This window comes from Pinus tabuliformis, chromosome 5_1, assembly GCF_031772625.1.
Source record: "Pinus tabuliformis cultivar Carrire ecotype Pingquan chromosome 5_1, CPIR1, whole genome shotgun sequence".
NCBI classification, from domain to species: Eukaryota; Viridiplantae; Streptophyta; class Pinopsida; order Pinales; family Pinaceae; genus Pinus; species Pinus tabuliformis.
Window position 1 is genome coordinate 226,328,890 of NC_142305.1, and position 19,377 is coordinate 226,348,266.

General features: G+C 40.5%; 1 protein-coding gene across 1 annotated transcript in view; it reads right to left on the reverse strand.

Annotated features, from left to right (window-relative positions):
* LOC149164235 (histone acetyltransferase of the MYST family 1-like) overlaps window positions 1-19,377 on the reverse strand; it is a 162,607-nt gene that overhangs the window by 122,595 nt on the left and 20,635 nt on the right. Inside the window, exons 2-3 of the mRNA XM_089432000.1 lie at window positions 5,905-5,993; window positions 5,503-5,562 (exon numbers count right to left, since the gene is read on the reverse strand). Coding sequence (XP_089288126.1) covers window positions 5,503-5,562; window positions 5,905-5,993 — 149 coding nt within the window. The remainder of the gene's footprint in view (window positions 1-5,502; window positions 5,563-5,904; window positions 5,994-19,377) is intronic.

Genomic DNA, 19,377 nt, shown 5'->3' on the forward strand with positions numbered 1-19,377 from the left:
CTCTCTCTATTGACAGGTTCTTGAGTTGTCCACCTTTTCTATCTTGAACAAACTCATTCAGTATTTTGTATTACCATAACTTTGTCACGGTTTTCTACATGTCTTGTGATGTTATACTTCTGTATATTTTTTTTCTTTATATTATTTTCAGCATTTTCTAAGAGTTGAGCTTGCACTCCCACATTATATGCATATTGGTTGTACTCTTCAATCCCATTGACCTACTTTTGTGGTCAGTCATCGAACATTAATAAAATTATCTCATCTAATCTTATCTTCTAAGCCAATCAGTCTTTACTGCCTACATACAGGTATTGTTGAGGCAGCTTGAAACTCGGATATCTTAATATAATTATGTTTCTGTTAGAAAAACATGCTGCAATTTAATGTTATTATGTCTACTACAAGTAAACTGTCATGAATGTGTTATGTAAAAATTAATTAGGGTAATTTTAAGTTGATTAGATGAAAGGGCACGATCATAAGATCATGCCCTTTTGTTAAAATTGGCAACTAGGGCCAAACTCCCTGTGGGTCATCTTATTCATGGCTGATAATATTTTTATTAGATTCCTCTCGTCGAGAGGTGTAGGATTGATCTAAAGATCATCCGATTCCAATAAGTATTTATGGAGATATGAATTTATTTTGATTATGGAATAATTATCAAGTCGACCTACAACTCATGTAGGCTCAGAAGCCCAACAGTCGCATCTATTCAAACATCAACAGTTGTGTATAAATACAGGAGGTCTTTTCCTCATTTGGACTCACTCATCTCATCACATCTCTCTCTCTCTCTCCTGCGCAGAAAAAAGACTCTCTCACATGTGGAAGGAAGGACGCAGTTTTAGGACAGCAACTACAGAACCTAAGTTTGACCAGCGTTGACCAGAAGACTCCCTCCTCAAAACTGCGTTGTAGGTCCATCTGGATCTCCTCTGAAGGCCGCATTTTTTGGTGGTGGAATCAAGCCGATCCGACGGTCAGTTTGCAAGATATTGTCTGCCCTAGTTTGGTTGATCTAGGGTTTGTTGCTGCTGATGTAAATCAGATTTATGTACTATTTATCTCTGCTGGATTATTGAAGATAAAGGAAGATTTGATCAAAGGGTTTCCCCACATTGGGGTTTGTCCTTGGCTAGCCACCACATCTTGTGTCTCTTGTCTTGGCTTGTTTTCTATCGATCATTTAATGTTCTATCTGCACTTTATTTTATGTACATGTGATTGTTAATCTGTGGATAACAATAAGAAAGATAAGTAAACTTTTATAAGCATAGAACATACCATAACCTAACATGGTATCATAGCTGAGGTGAAGACAAAGCCCGAGCAAGAGCAAGAGCAATCACCGAAGAGAAGATTGGCAAGGCTATCCTAAAAGAACTATGGGGTCCTCATCACTCTTTCCTGCCAAGGACAAGCTCCGTGAGAAAGCTGACTATTACGGATGGAAGATGTCTATCGATCTAACCCTAGAAGATCAAGGAGTGTTGCCAGATATACCACCATCTGCTCGATCATAGCCCTTGCGGCTTCACAAGGATGAAACCTACATCAGATGGATGTCAAGATCGCGTTCTTGCATGGTTCGATCAAAGAAGAGGTCTACGTGGAGCAACCCAAAGGATTTGAGATTTATGATCAAAAATCTCATGTATGCAGGTTCAAGAAAGCTCTCTATGCGTTGAAGCAAGCACCTCGAGCATGGTATGAGAGGATCGATAGCTACTTGATGAAGTTGGGATTCACTAGGAGTGAAGCCGATCCTAACCTTTACTTTAAGGTTGAAAATGACAAACCTCTCATACTGGTGTTGTATGTGGATGACCTCTTCCTAACAGGCGCAGACCCTCTTATTCACAAATGTAAGAGGGAGTTGGCTTCTGAAATTTGAAATGAAGGACCTAGGATTGATGCACTATTTCCTAGGACTCTAAGTTTGGTAGAAGCCAAGGGAAATTTTCCTATCTCAAGGAAAATATGTGGTGAAGATTCTGGAGAGAGATTCGGTATGGTGGATTGCAAGCCCGTAACTACCGCGATGGAGCTTGACTTCAAAAGGTTAAGCGATAGTGCTGCTGGAACTGTTTTGCGAAATGCCACCGAGTATCGTCAACTCGTCGAAGCATTAATGTTCTTAGTGAACTCCCATCCAGACATATGCTTTGAAGTCAACACATTGAGTCAACATATGGTTGAACCTCACCACATACATTGGATTGGTGCCAAGAATCTGTTGAAATATCTTCGTGGCACAATCATTTATGGGTTAAGATACACTGTCGAAGATGTGAGACTACTTGGATATACTGACGTTGATTGGGCAGGCAGTGTGATGGACCGTAAGAGCACTTTCGGGCGTTGTTTCACCTTGGGATCTGCTTTGATATCCTGGATGAGCAGGAAGCAGAAGTCGGTGGCTTTGAGCACCGCCGAAGTAGAGTATATTGTTGCTAGCATGGCCTCTTGTGAGGTAGTCTAGTTGTGAAAGCTCTTCAATGAGCTGTTTGGATTTACATTGGATACCACCGTGATCCTATGTGACAACCAAAGTGGGATTCGTTTGTCAGAGAATCTCGTATTTCATGATCGCTCCAAGCATATCGATATCAAGTACCACCATATTCGAGATATGGTGCAGTGAGGAGCAATAAGGCTCCAACATATCAGTACAGATGAACAAGTCGCCGACATTCTGACAAAGCCCCTAGGGAAAGTCAAATTCCTGACTTTCTGAGAACAACTTGGTGTTGTTCAAAGACCCTCTGATGAGGGTCTTGTATGATGCATTGAGCTCTAGGAGCTTCGGGGGGGGTGCGGGGTACTTCTTGGAGCGACATATGACCACAGGGTGATTCACCATCCCCTGGTGGTATACATGTACACCCCGTGGTGACTATGTAGCAGGATGATTGGTTCTCCTGTGAGGTTTGGATGATGTGTTCTCCATGATGACTATGTAGCAGGATGATTAGTTCTCCTGTGAGGCCTGGATGATGTGTTCTCCATGGCATTTATGTAGCAGAATGATTAGTTCTCATGTGAGGACAGGATTGATTAAGTTCTCCTGTCAAAGCATCCTACCCATGCAGTCTGGGACTCATGGGAAGTACCTCTCATCTGATCAATGAGAAAGGAAATGAGGATAGGGACCATAGTAGTATCGATGGACGCATTGTTGTATCTACTGTACTCCCTATGCTAGGATGACCTTCATTGATCTGAGATCAATGATACTGGTCTGGGACCAGTGGTAGGAGTTGTACCCACTATGACGCTGACTTCGGGTCGGTTGAGACTAGTCTGGGACCAGTGGTACATACTCTAAGACTGACTTCGGGTCAGTGAAGGACTGGTCTGGGACCAGTGAGAGTGGTACATACTATGACCCTGACTTCGGGTCGGTTGAGATTGGTCTGGGACCAGTGGTACACTCTCCGAGACTAATGATACTGGTCTGGGACTAGTGGTACACTCTCCGAGACTGATGATACTGGTCTGGGACCAATAGTAGGAGTGGCACCCACTATGACGCTGACTTTGGGTCGGTTGACACTGGTCTGGGACTGGTGGTACACACTCTGACACTGACTTTAAGTCAATGGAAGATGATATTGGTCTGGGACCAGTGGTAGGAGTTGTACCCACTATGACGTTGACTTCGGGTCGGATGAAACTGGTCTGGGACTAGCGGTACACACTCTGAGACTAACTTTGAGTCAGTATGATAAATCCTCGATCATTTCTTCCTCTTCATAATTCGGATAAAGCATAACAGAGCATAGCAAAGCAAATCAAAACAGAACAGAGCAGAGCAAGCAGGATAAAGCAGAGCAAAGCAGGGGTCAAGCTGTACAGGGCAGTGCATTTGATGGATGAATAGTAGTGACCGACAAACAGATTGCAGATGGAGTTCTCCCTAGTTGAGAGGGAGTGTTAAAATTGGCAACTAGGGCCAAACTCCATGTGGGTCATCTTATTCATCGCTGATAATATTTTTATTAGATTCCTCTCGTCTAGAGGTGTAGGATTGATTTAAAGATCATCCGATTCCGATAAATATTTATGAAAATATGAATTTATTTTGATTATGGAATAATTATCAAGCCGACCTACAACTCATGTAGGCTCAGAAGCCAAATATTCGCATCTATTCAAACATCAACAGTGGTGTATAAATACAGGAGGTTTTTTCCTCATTTGGACTCACTCATCTCATCACATCTCTCTCTCTCCTGCGCAGAAAAGAGGCTCTTCTCTACTGCGCAGAAAAGAGACTCTCTCTCACACATGTGGAAGGAAGGACACAGTTTTAGGACAGCAACTGCAGAACCTAAGTTTGACCAGCGTTGACCAGAAGACTCCCTCCTCAAAACTGCGTTGTAGGTCCATCTGGATCTCCTCTGAAGGCCGCATTTTTTGGTGGTGGAATCAAGCCGATCCGACGGTCGATTTGCAAGATATTGTCTACCCTAGTTTGGCTAATCTAGGGTTTGTTGCTGCTGATGTAAATCAGATTTATGTACTATTTCTCTCTGCTGGATTATTGAAGATAAAGGAAGATTTGATCAAAGGGTTTCCCCACATTGGGGTTTGTCCCTGGCTAGCCACCACATCTTGTGTCTCTTGTCTTGGCTTGTTTTCTGTCGATCGTTTAATGTTCTATCTGCACTTTACTTTATGTACATGTGATTGCTAATCTGTGGATAATAATAAGAAAGATAAGTAAACTGTTATAAGCATAGAACATACCATAACTTAACACCTTTCCCAAAAGGGTACCCATGGCAGTATATAAGCCAGAGACCCTCAATGTAAAATGATCATCAATCAAAAAGTTATAAATAAAATATATATTTCTGTCAATTAATGGGCTGTTCGCTCTAGAATTTTGGTTAGGATGGTTTAAAGGTCAAATATTCCATTTAGTTGCAACTTGGGAATGTTACCAGATAAAGGCTTAGAAAGGAAATAATGTCAATATGTAGGAAGCTCTTTAGGGGATTGCAGTTTGATCAAATACAAAACTCTATATCAATGGCACCCTTGTGTTTGGCACATGTGCTAGGACAACTATGTTTGCATGTCTATTCAGTTATTTATATAGATCTAGTTTATATTATATTATGAAATGTCCTATGATTTATCTTTTGTTTACTACATGTATTTTTTCTGTTTATATATGATGAGGGGGGATCAACCAAAAGGGTTTTGTGTGCATCAGAATGGTACAAAATAACTGAGTCTACAGAAGAGATAAGACACAACCACTTTGCATTTTACAATTTCAAGAATATTATTTTAAAAATTAACTAACATAAATTCAACGTGTTTATATTTATAATATAACCCTGAAATCAAGTGTAAAAGAGGAGAGTAAAAAGCTTTTACAGTGCATAACTAGAACATAGGAAATGCATTTGACATGCTTTGGATATATATTATATTCTAGTTCGTCTATAGACTTAATGGAGACAATATATGTCAAATCCTTACCTCCACATGAGTTTCATCTATCTTTCTTTTTTGATGGCGGGTCATTTTCAAGCTTCCCGCCTGCAAAAATCACCAGGGATATAAAAAATAAGTATCATAGCTTCCAGTGTTTCGATTTGCAAATGTTTTTTCTTTTGAGATTAACCTACTACATGAAATGTTGAATGATTCTGATAGTAATGATAATAAAAGCACATTCACAACCAGTAGTAACAGGAAAACATTTCAATGTGGTTAATCAGAAAAGACCAAATTGTAACCAAGCCTGAGAAACAATAATAACCCCAGGGGTTGTGGGGGTGTGGGGTGTGCAACCACAATTATCACCCATGCAAGTAAAAATTTGATTGTATATCATTGATGAAAGAACTACAACATTTTTGTGAAAAAATTTGAACATACCTTGTCATCGACCTTCTCATCCGCATCAGTCTCCACAGAGTCCAGTTCAAGTTGTTCAAGCTTCACCCATTCATCAAGTCGTCTATTGACTGCAGTCCAAAAAGTTTTGAGTCCATATTCCATGGAGTCTCAAGATCACTACACTACAACAGGAGCCTGAAGGATGTACTGATTTTCATCCCAATTCAGCTAATTTTGTTATCTAATGACTATAGAGTGCAATAAGATACTAAATTTACTGGTAAAACATTGAAGTCATTATGTGTAGATCATGAAATAAAGAACACATGCAATCCAAAAAGTTTTGAGTCCATATTCCATGGATTCTCAAGATCACTATACTACAACAGGAGCTTGAAATATGTAATGATTTCCATCCCAATTCAGCTAATTTTGTTATCTAATGACCATAAAATGCATTAAGCTGCTAAATTTACTGGTAAAACATTATAGTCATTAAGTGTAGATCATGAAATAACGAACTCATGCCAGTAAGATATTAAAATATATTGGATGCATAGTTGTTAGTAATTGTTGTATTTGTAATCATGTTCAACGGCAAAAGGTGAGCAAAATGACAAGGAACTTCTGTCAAAGAAAATGTTCATTTTTCAAAAAATGCAAAGTCCTATGCAATAGTACCCAAGTGATAGGCCACCTTTAGGCTTTGACAGCCAAGAGTAGTAGATCAATTGTGTCAAAACTGCAAGCATATAGAGGCATTTTTTCTAAGGAAAGCTTTGAGGGGAAACTCCCAGGCACTTCCCTGCATTCAGAGATTGTACCCAGTGCAAACCCATTGGCACTGATTATGACACCTCACCCCGCAGGGATAATAAGAGTACACAACAGAGGCAGCCAGCTCGGAGAATCAACGGGAGACCTCCTACATGAAGCTCAAAGTACTCAACCACTTGAGCTAGCCCCAGGCTACAAGCAAGATGAGGCATTTGTCCTAATTACATTCATGAATGCAGGCATTGTCCCTTGCTCGAGTGCATTTTGAAGGCAGGTAAACATGATAATATTAGAATTTAGATCTAGGATCAATTATTATTTAATCATAAGCACAGCATAGAACAAGTGACAAGACCCATGAAATGCTCTCAAAAGCAAATAATCAATAAGCTAAAAATTTTGAGTTGAATGATACAATGTGCACAAGGCCCCTATATCCATATAAACAACAAATGATGAGACCTGTGACCAGTCACATCACTGGTTAGAATTATTTAACTCTATGTAAGATTAATTAACATTAGCATCTGTTGATTTGGGGTAGCATCGGATGTTCTCTAGCCATGAACATTGGTGGAGAGGCTAAAGCACATGAGATCTCCAAGACCTAGAAATGGTTTGGGGAAATTCCACCCAGTTAGAGAGATATTAAATTAATTAATATTTTAATGGAGTTCCTAAATCTAAACTTAGGAAAATTAAAATATTGATGGGTATTAATATAAAACTGGGTGAGAATGTTCTAAATGACATGGATCAAGTCAGATCTAATCTTAGCTGTTGATTAGGGACTTAATCTCGGTTGTTGAAGACTCAACTGGAAAATTATAAGAGGAGGCTTGAGGGTCAGTTGGAGATACACCAAGATTGATCAGTCAATTCGATTTTCTGGAGCAGGGTTTGCTGAGAAAATTCGAACAAGTGATCTGAGTCGCAGTGAGGGGCAGTGAGTACATAGCAAAGGCTGAGATAGTGTTAGAGGGCCAACACAGTGACTGAGGAGGCTACACAGAGGCAGCTAGAGACTGCGCAGAAGCTGAGGGGCCTGCGTGGGTGACACATCCTGTGTGGGTGACACAGAAGGCCAGAGACCTGACGCAAAGAGGCAGAGGGCTGACGCAAGGGGTTCGAGAGCTACGCAGAGGCTATCAGGGCTGACACAAAGCCTTAGAGAAGCACTGGAAGGATTTTCGTGGGGCAGACTAGTGTTGAGAATCTGAATATCTACTTCCGAGGAGAGGTATTATTGCCGTGTAGAAATCTCTGTTGGGTGAGCCAGTTTGGCACCCTAGTTGTACTCAAGAAATCTGCATAATAATAAAACCCTCAGAATTGTTGCACCGATTTTCCCGCATTGGGTTTTTCTGGGGACGATTGTCCAAAAATAACGATGTCCCTTGTGTGTTTGTCTATTATTTCAATTGATGATCTGTATATGAGTTGAGACTGCATGTGTGTTTATTTTCAATATTTATATGTATAAATAACTCGTTAAGTAATAAACAAGTAGGTGAAATAAACCAAATAATGCAACAGGAATTTCTGACGTGTCAGACTTAGAAATTTTAACATGGTATCAAAGCATTGCAGATCACAGGAGAACTGAAGGCACCAGCAGAAATTAGAAAAATTGCAGCAGAAACAGTTGTCCCGAGAGACAGAGTTGTTCCTAAGCAGAAGGCAGCAAAGGAGTAACACAGAGGGCCTGCATCATCATTTCGAGCTAGAGAGAGGGCGAGTGCAGAGGCAGAGAGAGGCAGAAGAGGCTCACGAAGAACCACGTTATCCTACTCAATCAGGTAGGCTTGACGCAGTTGGCCAGAGGAGTGATTCAACCATTTCTCGGGATTTCGCAGAGCTGGAAGGCTCAGTTTCTTCAGTTGTTGGGGCATAGGTAGTTGTGGGCAAATTGTGGATTAGGAAGATGGTGGGGTGTTGTTGTTGTCGAAGCAGAACAGTACCTAACGGGACAAAACCAAGGTAGAGGGAATCGTTGCCTTGACAGATTTCTAGCCAGGAAATCCAGATCCAAGTTGCAGTTGCAAAGAGGATCAGAGAGGAGCGAATCGACAGTTGGCGAGAAGATTTCCAGCAAGGAAATCAAGACTCAAAGGGAGTCTAGGAGAGAACTTCCAGGAGGGATGTCGAGATTCAGAGGGAGTCTAGGAGAGAACTTCTAGGAGGAAAGTCGAGACTCGGAGGGCGTCCAGAAAAGGAGCGGAGATGGCAATGAACGAACTGAAGGATCAGGACAGGTTGGTCGGGACCTCCAACTTTGTCATCTGGAAGGCTAGGATCCTGTCTGTTTTGGATAGACATCGCATCAACGGCTTCGCCTTGAGAACTGTGGCTATCCCAATCGACCCAGCAAATAATGAAAGGTATGAGGATGCAATGGCGAAGGCAAAGTGCATAATCCTTGATGGGGTTAAGGATCATGTAGTACCACATATTGTCAAGAAGAACACGACAAAGGAGATGTGGGATACCTTGACAACATTGTATCAGGGCACTTCCGTGTAGAGAAAGATGTTGCTGGAGAATTAGATGTGGTCGTATCAGATGTAGAAAGGGGAGCAGATAGATCTATACCTCAGCAGGTTGCAAGAGATTCGAGACCAACTTACTTCCATAGGGGCCACACCGGATCAAGAGTTCATGGTGAGGACTGCCCTGAATGCAGTCTCTGAGGATTGGAAGACATTTGTCCAAAGCATTTTGGGCAAATCTGATCTTCCAGGATGGGAAGAGATGTGGGCAGCTCTTCACCAAGAAGAGATCAAACATTGACCAAGGCGGGAAGTAGCAGCAAAGGAGGTCGAATCAAGAAAGAGGAGGAGGAGGATGCGGCCCTCGCATCTGCAGGATAGCAGGGGAAGAGGAAGAAGGACATTTCCAAGGTGAAGTGCTTCCATTGTGGGGAGTTGGGTCATTATGCAACCCAGTGTCCTAGGAAGAAGAATAAGGGAGAGGCTTCTAACTCCAAGGCAACTTTGGCTAAGGCGGAGAAAGAAGTCGAGACTGATGACGACTATTCCATGACTGCTCATGCACCTCTAGAGAAGAGGTGGGGAGACATCGAGCTGTAGTCAGGAGGACTACAGAAGATGAAGGGCAGGATCCTAGAGGTAACCAAACTCTTGGATCATATCCGGCTACAGGAGCCACGAATGACAGTAGCAAGATGACAGATGTTGGTAGAAGCATGATGTGGATGGAGCAACAAGGCAATGCTAGGCTAGGGTCTGTAGCAGCACAGTGGGGGTTGCAGCAATGCAAGATGCATAGAGGTGTTTGTTGCAGTGTGAGATGCACAGTGGAGGTTGCAGCAATGTGAGAGGTACGGAGGTGGTTGCAGCAACGCAGAGGCAGCAGAAGGAGCACAAGATAACAACAGAGGTAGCTTCAGCATCAGGAGGCTTCCAGACTGACAAGGATGTCAAGACTTGGGTAGATCGGTTGCTTACTTCTCGGTAACTGAGTTGCAGTGCAACAGTTAGCAGTGGTAGTGCTATGGGCAGTATGATGTAGGATGTTGAGAGGGAGCTGCAATACAGATGTAGCAGTGGCAGTGGCAGAGCCATGGGTAGCAGTACAGGAGGCTACAGTGCAATGGATGTTGGGCAGGCCAAGTATTAGCACAAGTACCGGTGTTGGATGATCAGTGTGATGTTCAGTGGTGGAGCATTACTAGAGCACATTCCTTGCTAAGAGGGAGTGTTGATTTGAGGTAGCATCAAATGTGCGCTAGCCATGAAAACTGGTGGAGAAGCTAAAGCACATGATATCTCCAAGACCCAGAAATGGTTTGGGGAAATTCCACCCGATTAAATAAATATTAAAATAATTAATATTTTTAATGGAGTTCCTAAGTCTAAACCTAGGAAAATTAAAATATTAATGGGTATTAATATAAAACTGGGTGAGAATGTTCTAAATGACATGGATCAAGCCAAATCTAATCTTAGTCGTTGATTAGGGACTTAATCTCGGTCGTTGAAGACTCAACAAGAAAAGTATAAGAGGAGGTTTGAGGGTCAGTAAAAGATACACCAAGATTGATCAATCAGTTAGATTTTCTGGAGCGGGGTTTGTTGAGAAAATTCGAACAAGTGATCTGAGTTGCAACGAGAGTCAGTGAGTACATAGCAGAGAGGCAGAGATAGTGCCAGAGGGCTAGTGCAGTGACTGAGGAGGCTACACAGAGGCAGCTAGAGACTGCGCAGAGGCTGAGTGGCCTGCGTGGGTGACGCAGAAGGCCAGAGAGCTGACGCAGAGAGGCAGAGGGCTGACACAAGGGGTTCCAAAGCTACGCATAGGCTAGCAGAAGCGTCGGAAGGATTTTCATGGGGCAAACTAGTGTTGAGAAGCTGAATATTTGCGTCCGAGAAGAGGTATTACTGTCATGTAGAAATCTCTGTTGGGTGAGCGAGTTTGGCATCCTAATTGTACTCAAGAAATCTGCATAATAATAAAACCCTCAAAACTGTTGCACCGATTTTCCCACATTGGGTTTTTCCAGGGACAATTGTCCAAAAATAACGGTTTCCCTTGTGTGTTAGTCTATTATTTCAGTTGATGATCTGTATATGAGTTGAGACTGCATTTGTGTTTATTTTCAGTATTTATATGGATAAATAACTTGTTAAGGAATAAACAAGTAGGTGAAATAAACCAGATAATGCAGTAAGAATTTCTGACATGTCAAACTTAGAAATTTCAACAGCATCCTCTCTTAAGTTTGACTTCGAGGTAAGGAAGAAGTGTTACTATTATCACCCTTAAAAGACAACTTCCTTCATCCCAAGCTGAGAATGCAAATTCATAGTTTAGCCTTTGTCAACAATCTGGAGAAAAGTACATCCATAGAACAAGATCTCACTGGAGAGTACATCTACAAAACTATAACCATCCAAACATCTTCACAAAAACCTCTTTGGAATTGGAGAAACAAAGACAGGTTTAGACCAGTGTTACTGGGAACAACCCCCCCAGGGCCCGCCTCCCCCTGCCACGCTGAAACCATGCTCCAAAGGAGAGCACCCCTGGGAGCGTGCTCTCGACCATTGAGACATTCCTTGCCAATTTGAGAGCATGACGCTCCCAAAGTCAAGGAGCACGCTCCTAATTCACTCCCAAGTTGCTCCCTACACACTCCCTAAGAAGGGTGGATGCTCCCACACATTAATGAAAAATTATAATTTTTTCTAATGTTTAGGTAGAGCTAGGAACTAGGGTAGGTTTATGACTTAGGGGAAAAGTCAAGATGAAAAAAAATCTCTTCCCTCTCTTTTACTCATTCTTTCATCTTTGTTTGCTTGAACTTAAAGTGAAGAAAACAAATATGGGCTTGGAGGAGAGAGAAAAGGAGATCTTGGAGCCTTGGAGGAGAGGGCAAAGGAGAGCTTGGAGGAGTGAAAAAGGAGGAGCTTCAAGGAAAGAAGGGCTGCCATCTATTTCAAGAGCTAATGAGGCAAGCACAAACCCCAACTGCTTTATTTCCTTTTGTTTGTTTTTTTTTCCTCTTCTCCTACTCTTTCCTATTCATTCTTCTCCCTCATTTTTTTGCAGGTTGTTCATCTAAGACTTGAGAAAAATGGTCTTCTTTTGTATACCATTCCAATTTTGGTTCTCATGGTGTTGGTCAGGCATAGGCATCAAAAGGAAGAAACGGAAAAAGATAATATTTATCATACTCATAGTGACCCAATGTATGAAGATGATGAGGAGTTTGAAGAGGATGAAGGTAACAATGGAAAGGATAATAAAGGTTGCAAAGCTTCATTAACCCACTTGTATGTGACAAAACTTGGGGGGAGTTGGTGGAACCACTAAATTTTTATGTCATAGTGATTGTTATCAAGGAAAACCTTATATCAATTCATATACTCATGTGTGGAGGCATATTTGTGGGTTAACGGAGAGTGGTGACAATAGAAAGGGGGGGCGTGGTGGAACCACTAAATTTTTATGTCATAGTGATTGTTATCAAGGAAAACCTTATACCGATTCATATCCACATGTGTGGAGGCATCTTTGTGGGTTAATGGAGAGTGATGACAATTGGGGGGAAGAGGTGGTGGAACCACTAATCTTTTATGTCATAGTGATTCATATACTCATGTGTGGAGGCATCTTTGTGGGTTAATGGAGAGTGATGACAGTAAGGGTGCTACTGCGATCTCAGTTTGCCCTAAGATATCAAAGGAAGAAAGATAATAACACATCAATATATAGGAATATGCACAAAGAAATCATGGTAAAAAAAACAAAATCTTCAATCACTAGATGCATCATCTAGAATTGATGGCAACACATCTCCATCTCCTCATGGTTTCAGAACCTTTAGATCTAGAAAAACAATTGTAGATTTCCTTGATATTGATGGTAGGGATGAAGTGAATACCAAAGTGGTGATTTCTCTATGTTTGTGGTATACCATTCAATGTGCTTCGCTCCCCATATTGGCATGATATGGTTAAGGTCATCAATGAAGCCCCCAAAGGACACACGAGCCCCAACTATGAGAAAGATAGATTGTAATACTATATAGGGAAAAAGCAAAAAGGCAAAGAGCTTTAACATGGTTTATAAATGAGTGGGGGACTTTGGGGTATCCATTGTATCTGACAAGAGAACAAATGTTAAAAACCAACATTTGATAAATGTTCTTAATGTTTCTACTAGCGATGCAGTGTTTCTTATGACACTTAACTTCTCCTTGATCATTGCATCTACTCAAACCATTTCAGAGCCCCTACTGAAAACCATAATGACATTGGCCCTTCTAATGTGATTCAAGTAATCATTGATAATGCAGGGAATTATAAAGGAACAGGTAAAATCATTAAGCGAGTTCATGCACACATATTTTGGCCAGGGTGGTTGGTGCACACCTTGAACCTTTTGATGCATGATATTGTATAACATAAAGAATGTGGATGGATTAATGACTTGTACAAGGGAGGTAAGCAACTCATCAAATTTGTCATTAGGCATACAAGGGTGAATCACTTTTCTAGCATTCACTCTAGGTTGCAACTACTTAAGATTGCAAAAACTTGATTAACTAGCCATTTCCTCCCCTTTAGGCGCCTAATGAAAGTGAGACAACCTTTGGGTGCTATGGCGATAAGTAATGCATGGGATGAATTGAGCATTGATAAAGATGATGCTAATGCAGAGAAGACTGGTCTTGATATTCATTTTTGGTTGCAAATTCAATATGTTTTGCAATTCACCAAGCCGATTTATCACATGATTAGTTTTGTACATTCAGATTGGCCAATCATTAAGGATGTGAATGAGCATATGGATAGCACACTAGCGGCAAATTAAAGACACTAGTTAGCCTAGAGATGTCAACTTGTATAATCATATTCGTGTAGAGGTCAAAAAATGGTGGGAAATGCCAAATATTCCACCATATGACTTATGCATATATGCTCACACCTAAATACTATTATCTATCATGACTTTAATCACCAACACTTAGCAGTTGGTCCAAGAAAAAACCACACCAAAATATAGAGGTTCAAGTTGGTTATATGAAAGCTTTAGACAAATTGGTCCCTAATGAGGAGTGTGACACCATACGAAGACAATTGGGTCATCAGCGATGATGCTTTTGGGACCAACCATGCAATTAGAGATCAAGGGAATCTAACTTCTCTTGAGTGGTGGAATGTGCATGGCGGTACCATGCAACATTTGGCAACACAGGCTCTTTCACAAGTCGTGAATAGTTCCTCTTCAAAGAGTTGTTGGAGCACATATAGTTTCAACATTCATCCATAGCATCAAAAAAAACAAATGAATGTAAAATGGTCGAAGAGATTGGTTTATGTTCATTACTACTTGTGATTGTTGCCTGTTAAGTTATGGCATGTTCTATGCTTATTGCAATTTACTTCAATTTCTTCTTATTAGCCCAATGTCAATTTCATTGTTTAGCAATCACATTAACATAAAGTAAAACGCTGATAGAACATAAATAAATCGACAGAAGATAAGCCAAGACAAGAGACACCAGATGTGGCGGCTAGCTAGGGACAAACCCCAATGTGGGGAAACCCTTTGATCAATTCTTCTATAATCTTAAATAATTCAGCAGAGAGAGAAATAGTACAAATTTACAATTCTGTAATTTTATGACAGCAGCAGCAAAACCCTAACCAGCAAAGTCAAAGCTGGTCAAACAAGTCAAAATTGACCTCTAATCAGCTTGGTCAATATCCCAGTCAACTCGGCCTCCAACAGCAAGAAGAGGCAACCCAAAAACAGTCTGAAAAACTCAGTCAAACGAAGGTCAACAGAAGTCAACCTGCAGCCAGCAATTAGGGCAGTCAACGCTGGTCAAACCTGAGGTCAGATTGCCTTGGTTTGTGTGCCACAATCTGTGCCTGCCTAAGAGAGACAGCCACACCAAAACCGCAGTCCAAGAAAGGTCCATGTTGGTCAACAATGGTCAAAGATACTTTCTGCAGCCCTGGTCAAACTCAGTCAACGCAGTCAAACAGTCCTGCGTCCTCCTCCTTCCCACGTGAGAGAGATGTTGCTCCTTGTGTGTACCCAATCAAATAAGAAGAGAGAGAAGAATGTAAGGTGAGATGATATGAGTGACTAATGCCACAAGGTATCATCTATTTATATGAATCGTTGAGGATGTGTTCCACACATTTAGTTGCTGGCCGACCTTGACAAATTGTCAAGTAAATACAAATAAATTCATATCTCCATAAATACATGTCGGAATAGGATGATCGTTAGATCAATCCTACACCTCTCGATGAGAGGAATCCAAGAAAAATATCAGCTGCCATAAATAAGATGACCCACGTGGAGTTTGGCCCTAGTTGCCAATTTTAACATTGTCCCATTTCTATAAGGAGCCAAATACAAATAAAAAAATTGAGGAAATGGGTAAACAATCCAAAGGAGGATAATATGGAGCATGGAGTATTGGTTTTAGAGCCAATGGAGAATGCTCTTATGGAAAATCATGACATTGAGTTGAGAAGCCACCCCATTCACTGCCATGGTCCCCGTGTTTAAGACTCTAACTATAGCACCAAGGGATTCATTCCAATGTCGCCTACATCTTCTTCTACACAATTTCATCCTTCTCCAACTCTCACACCACATGGAGGCCATGCAAAAATCATGGTGGTGCAAAGAGGAGATAGTAGATAGATTCATAGACATTAGAAAAACTGCTTCACCTTTTTCACTACTTAAGATATCATAGATGATAGCTTCATAGTGTTTAGCAACTAGTTGAATTTATTGTTTTGGACCTTTTGATCTTCATACTTTGGTGTGTGAATGGCATAATTTTGTAAGCATTATTATTTGGTCATGACTCGTTATTATTGATAGTTGTTGGATAACCTATCCCATTCCATAAGTTAATGGTCTACTTTCTATTTTATGGCCTAAAAATGTGTACATTTGTTTGTAATTAATGGAATCGAGATGGTTGAAGCTCAAATTATTAATTATTAATCATTAATGCAGTATGGATGCTACTTCTATCTTCATTAATGTAAAAATATGCATGTTTTCATATATATTGCAACTTATTTGGCATTCTACATGTGTTTTAATATAAATGCAATATAATAGAAACACACACACATACATAACATAAGCTCTGCTCCCAAAGTATTTTGGAAAATGATGTTCCCGACCCTCCCGCTCTGCTTTGCGCTTCGGCAACATAGATTTAAGTCTAGACAAAGAGTCCTTTAAATTGCAACCTCTAAATCACCCTCACATAAACCTCTTAAGATCAGCAAAGCAAATTCAAGTTTAAAAGAGCATATGCTGAAATGGTCAAAGAAATGATATCAACAGATAATCTAAAAAATATTATGAAGATAATGGAAAGAGAAATTTGAAGCTGAAAGTGATTCGACAAAGGTGCCTAAAGGAAAGAGTGTCAAAGATAACAAGAATGCTTCAAGCAAGAAACTTAAGAGAATTAACTATACACTAATAGATCAATAAAATCAACTTAGGTTCCAAATACAACACGCTGAAGCTGAAAGTGATTCAACAAAGGTGCCTCAAGAGAGAGTGTCGAGGATCAACAAGAATGTTTCAAGCAAGCATATGTGCAGAAAAGAAGCAAGGAAGAGTACCATCAAAAAAATCAAGAGATTATTATTATAAGAGCCAAACATCAAAAGGAGCAATGAAAATTGTATGGTTGTTTAGAGATTGAAAGTCTTCAATAGATGTTTTCAAACAAAAGCTCAAATGTCGCCATAATCAATCATCAATCCTTCTACAACTATTCCTAATGGTGGGTGCTAAATCAAAATTTTACCATCTACACCTATTAACAATCAAGTTGTAATTATAGTGGTTGTAATTATGGCAACACTTAAGTGAAGAGCATTGCATTGAATCAATATAATTAGCATATCGATATAACTTAATCATGGACAGTAAGGTCTCTAATTAGATGGTGTAGAATATAGTTTCAAGTTATCAAAAGAGAAGGGTTTAAGAACCTGTAAATCCATAGTAAAAGAAGGGATAGGAAGACCCATATCCAACGATGTAGTTTCAACATATCCAAGGCCTACTCTTATTAGTTTTATCTCAGACTCGAATAGAGTAATAATACTATCTCCATGCTTCCCAAGTCCTCCCCCTATATAGCCACTCTAACAAAGTAACTTGGAACCAATAACTTCAATATGTTTCCCAAAATCAAGAGAATACAATGTATGAGTAATTGTCAGTGGATGAGAAAAATATACATAAAAAGACAATCGATTGTCCTTACACAAGATGTCTAATGTCTCTTCCTTCTCCCCTAATTCATCCATAGGTTTTTGGCAAATAAGATATAATTTCTTTCATTTCATGTGCAATGGTTTCATTGGAGTTACAAAATCTAAATCAAGTTATCATTTTCAGCTAATTGCTGAAGTTTGAACCAAAGATCATGCATTATTCAAGTCTCAATAATTGTTATCGATCTTGGTATTCTCCCTTTGAATTGACTTGTCCTTGTCAAATACGTGTTGAAGCATGAGATCCAAATGAGGAAATTACCATACAGATCTGTTGAAATAGTCCACAAATAGTCTTTGTAGAAGGGCAGTTTTGCTCCAATAAGAGGATGTTAGGGTTGAGACGAAACCCTCCATTCATCTTGTTGTAATCATTGGGTTTATATGAAGGTTATTTGTTGTTGTAATATCTCAGTTAGGGTTGTTCATTCTACACCTAATCTCTCTTCAACTTGGGGAAAATTATAGTCAAAGAAAGATTCATTGTCTGTTGAACATTCCATAAAGAGGGCTTCCTACTTGTGTCTACTTCACTTATGATTTCATCAAAAGGTTTTCTTTTAATGATTCATGGTTACACGTATTACTTGGATGATTTTGTACTTGTTGGGAGGAGCACCTTGGGAAGGGCACTCCTTCAATCTTTGGCATATTGAAATAAATCCACATGGTTAATTTGAGTATGTTTGTATAACCTAACTATGAATTCTTCCATATTGTTAGAACCCTCTTGATTGCTCATCTTGACTTCATCACCCATTGGATAGGCACTGGTCTTGGCAATCCACCAACCTCCTTATTTCTAAAGCATATCTTCACATCCTGCTCTATGGAATCCTCCCTTAAGCCAAAAGAGAGTTGGCATAAAGTGAGAAAGAGATGGTGTCCTTCGTAAGTGCCTCTAGGGTTGCACTTGGTTTTGAGACTTTGAATATACTTGAGTGCAGGTATCGAAGGTAACAAGCATGTTATTGCTCAAACTAGCAGGGACCTACGGGGGATCCCTAAAGGGCAAATACTAGGCCAAGGGCCACAAATGGAGACTTAGCCCACTATCACCTCAGTTAAGGCTCCCTTCTATTTACGGACTTTCATCGATGGGAGGAAACCCGGTATGTCTAGAATAACCAATGATGGATAAGTCGATGGATATAAGTGACCCTGTTAAACCCTTTCTCAAAAGAGTTTGAAGGATGGAGCTTGCTTGCTTTCTAAGCAAGGTACTATGTATTCTAGAGAAAGGAAGAGAGGATTAGAGAGGGTTTATGGGATAGCACTTGTGAAGGAGTTCCCCAATCCCTAAAATCCTTGTTAGAATTGGTATCCCGGTTGGTTCTTGAAGAATGGTCTTTCAAAGGAGCGGGACCACACGGGGCCAAGTGGACCCGGTCTAGGGTATGAGGGAAAAATGTAGCAACCAATGATATTCTTACCCTAGACAAAGTGGGGGAAGGATCAAAGAATGAATTTTCCTTGAAGATGTTGCTTTGACCCTATGAGGTATTAGCCTTGGGGATGGCAGGGCAAGTTTTGATCCTAGAGCTAGGGCTTGGCTTTTCTCCCAACTCCACCGTCGAAATGTCTTCAAAATTGGAGGAGAGCTAGAGGGAAGGCCAGTGCAGGAGACCTTAGGAGATCGAATTTTTTTTATGGTTAGCTTGTCAGGAAATTGATGCCCTAAGCACCCCAATGTGGCCAGCCCTGGAAGGATGTGAGAAAAATATGGATTTTTGTGACCACCCTTGGTAGATCAATGCCTTAATCTTTCGGAGAATGGAATCTATGTTGAGTAAGAGTAGGATTTCTTGGTTCCCAGTCAAGGATGCCTCAAGATCACTTCATTTGCCTTCTAGGTCAAGAAGAAGCAACCTTGCAGCTTTTATACTTCGATGTGCAAGAGGAATGGCTTGTCAAGGTCAAATTTTACCCC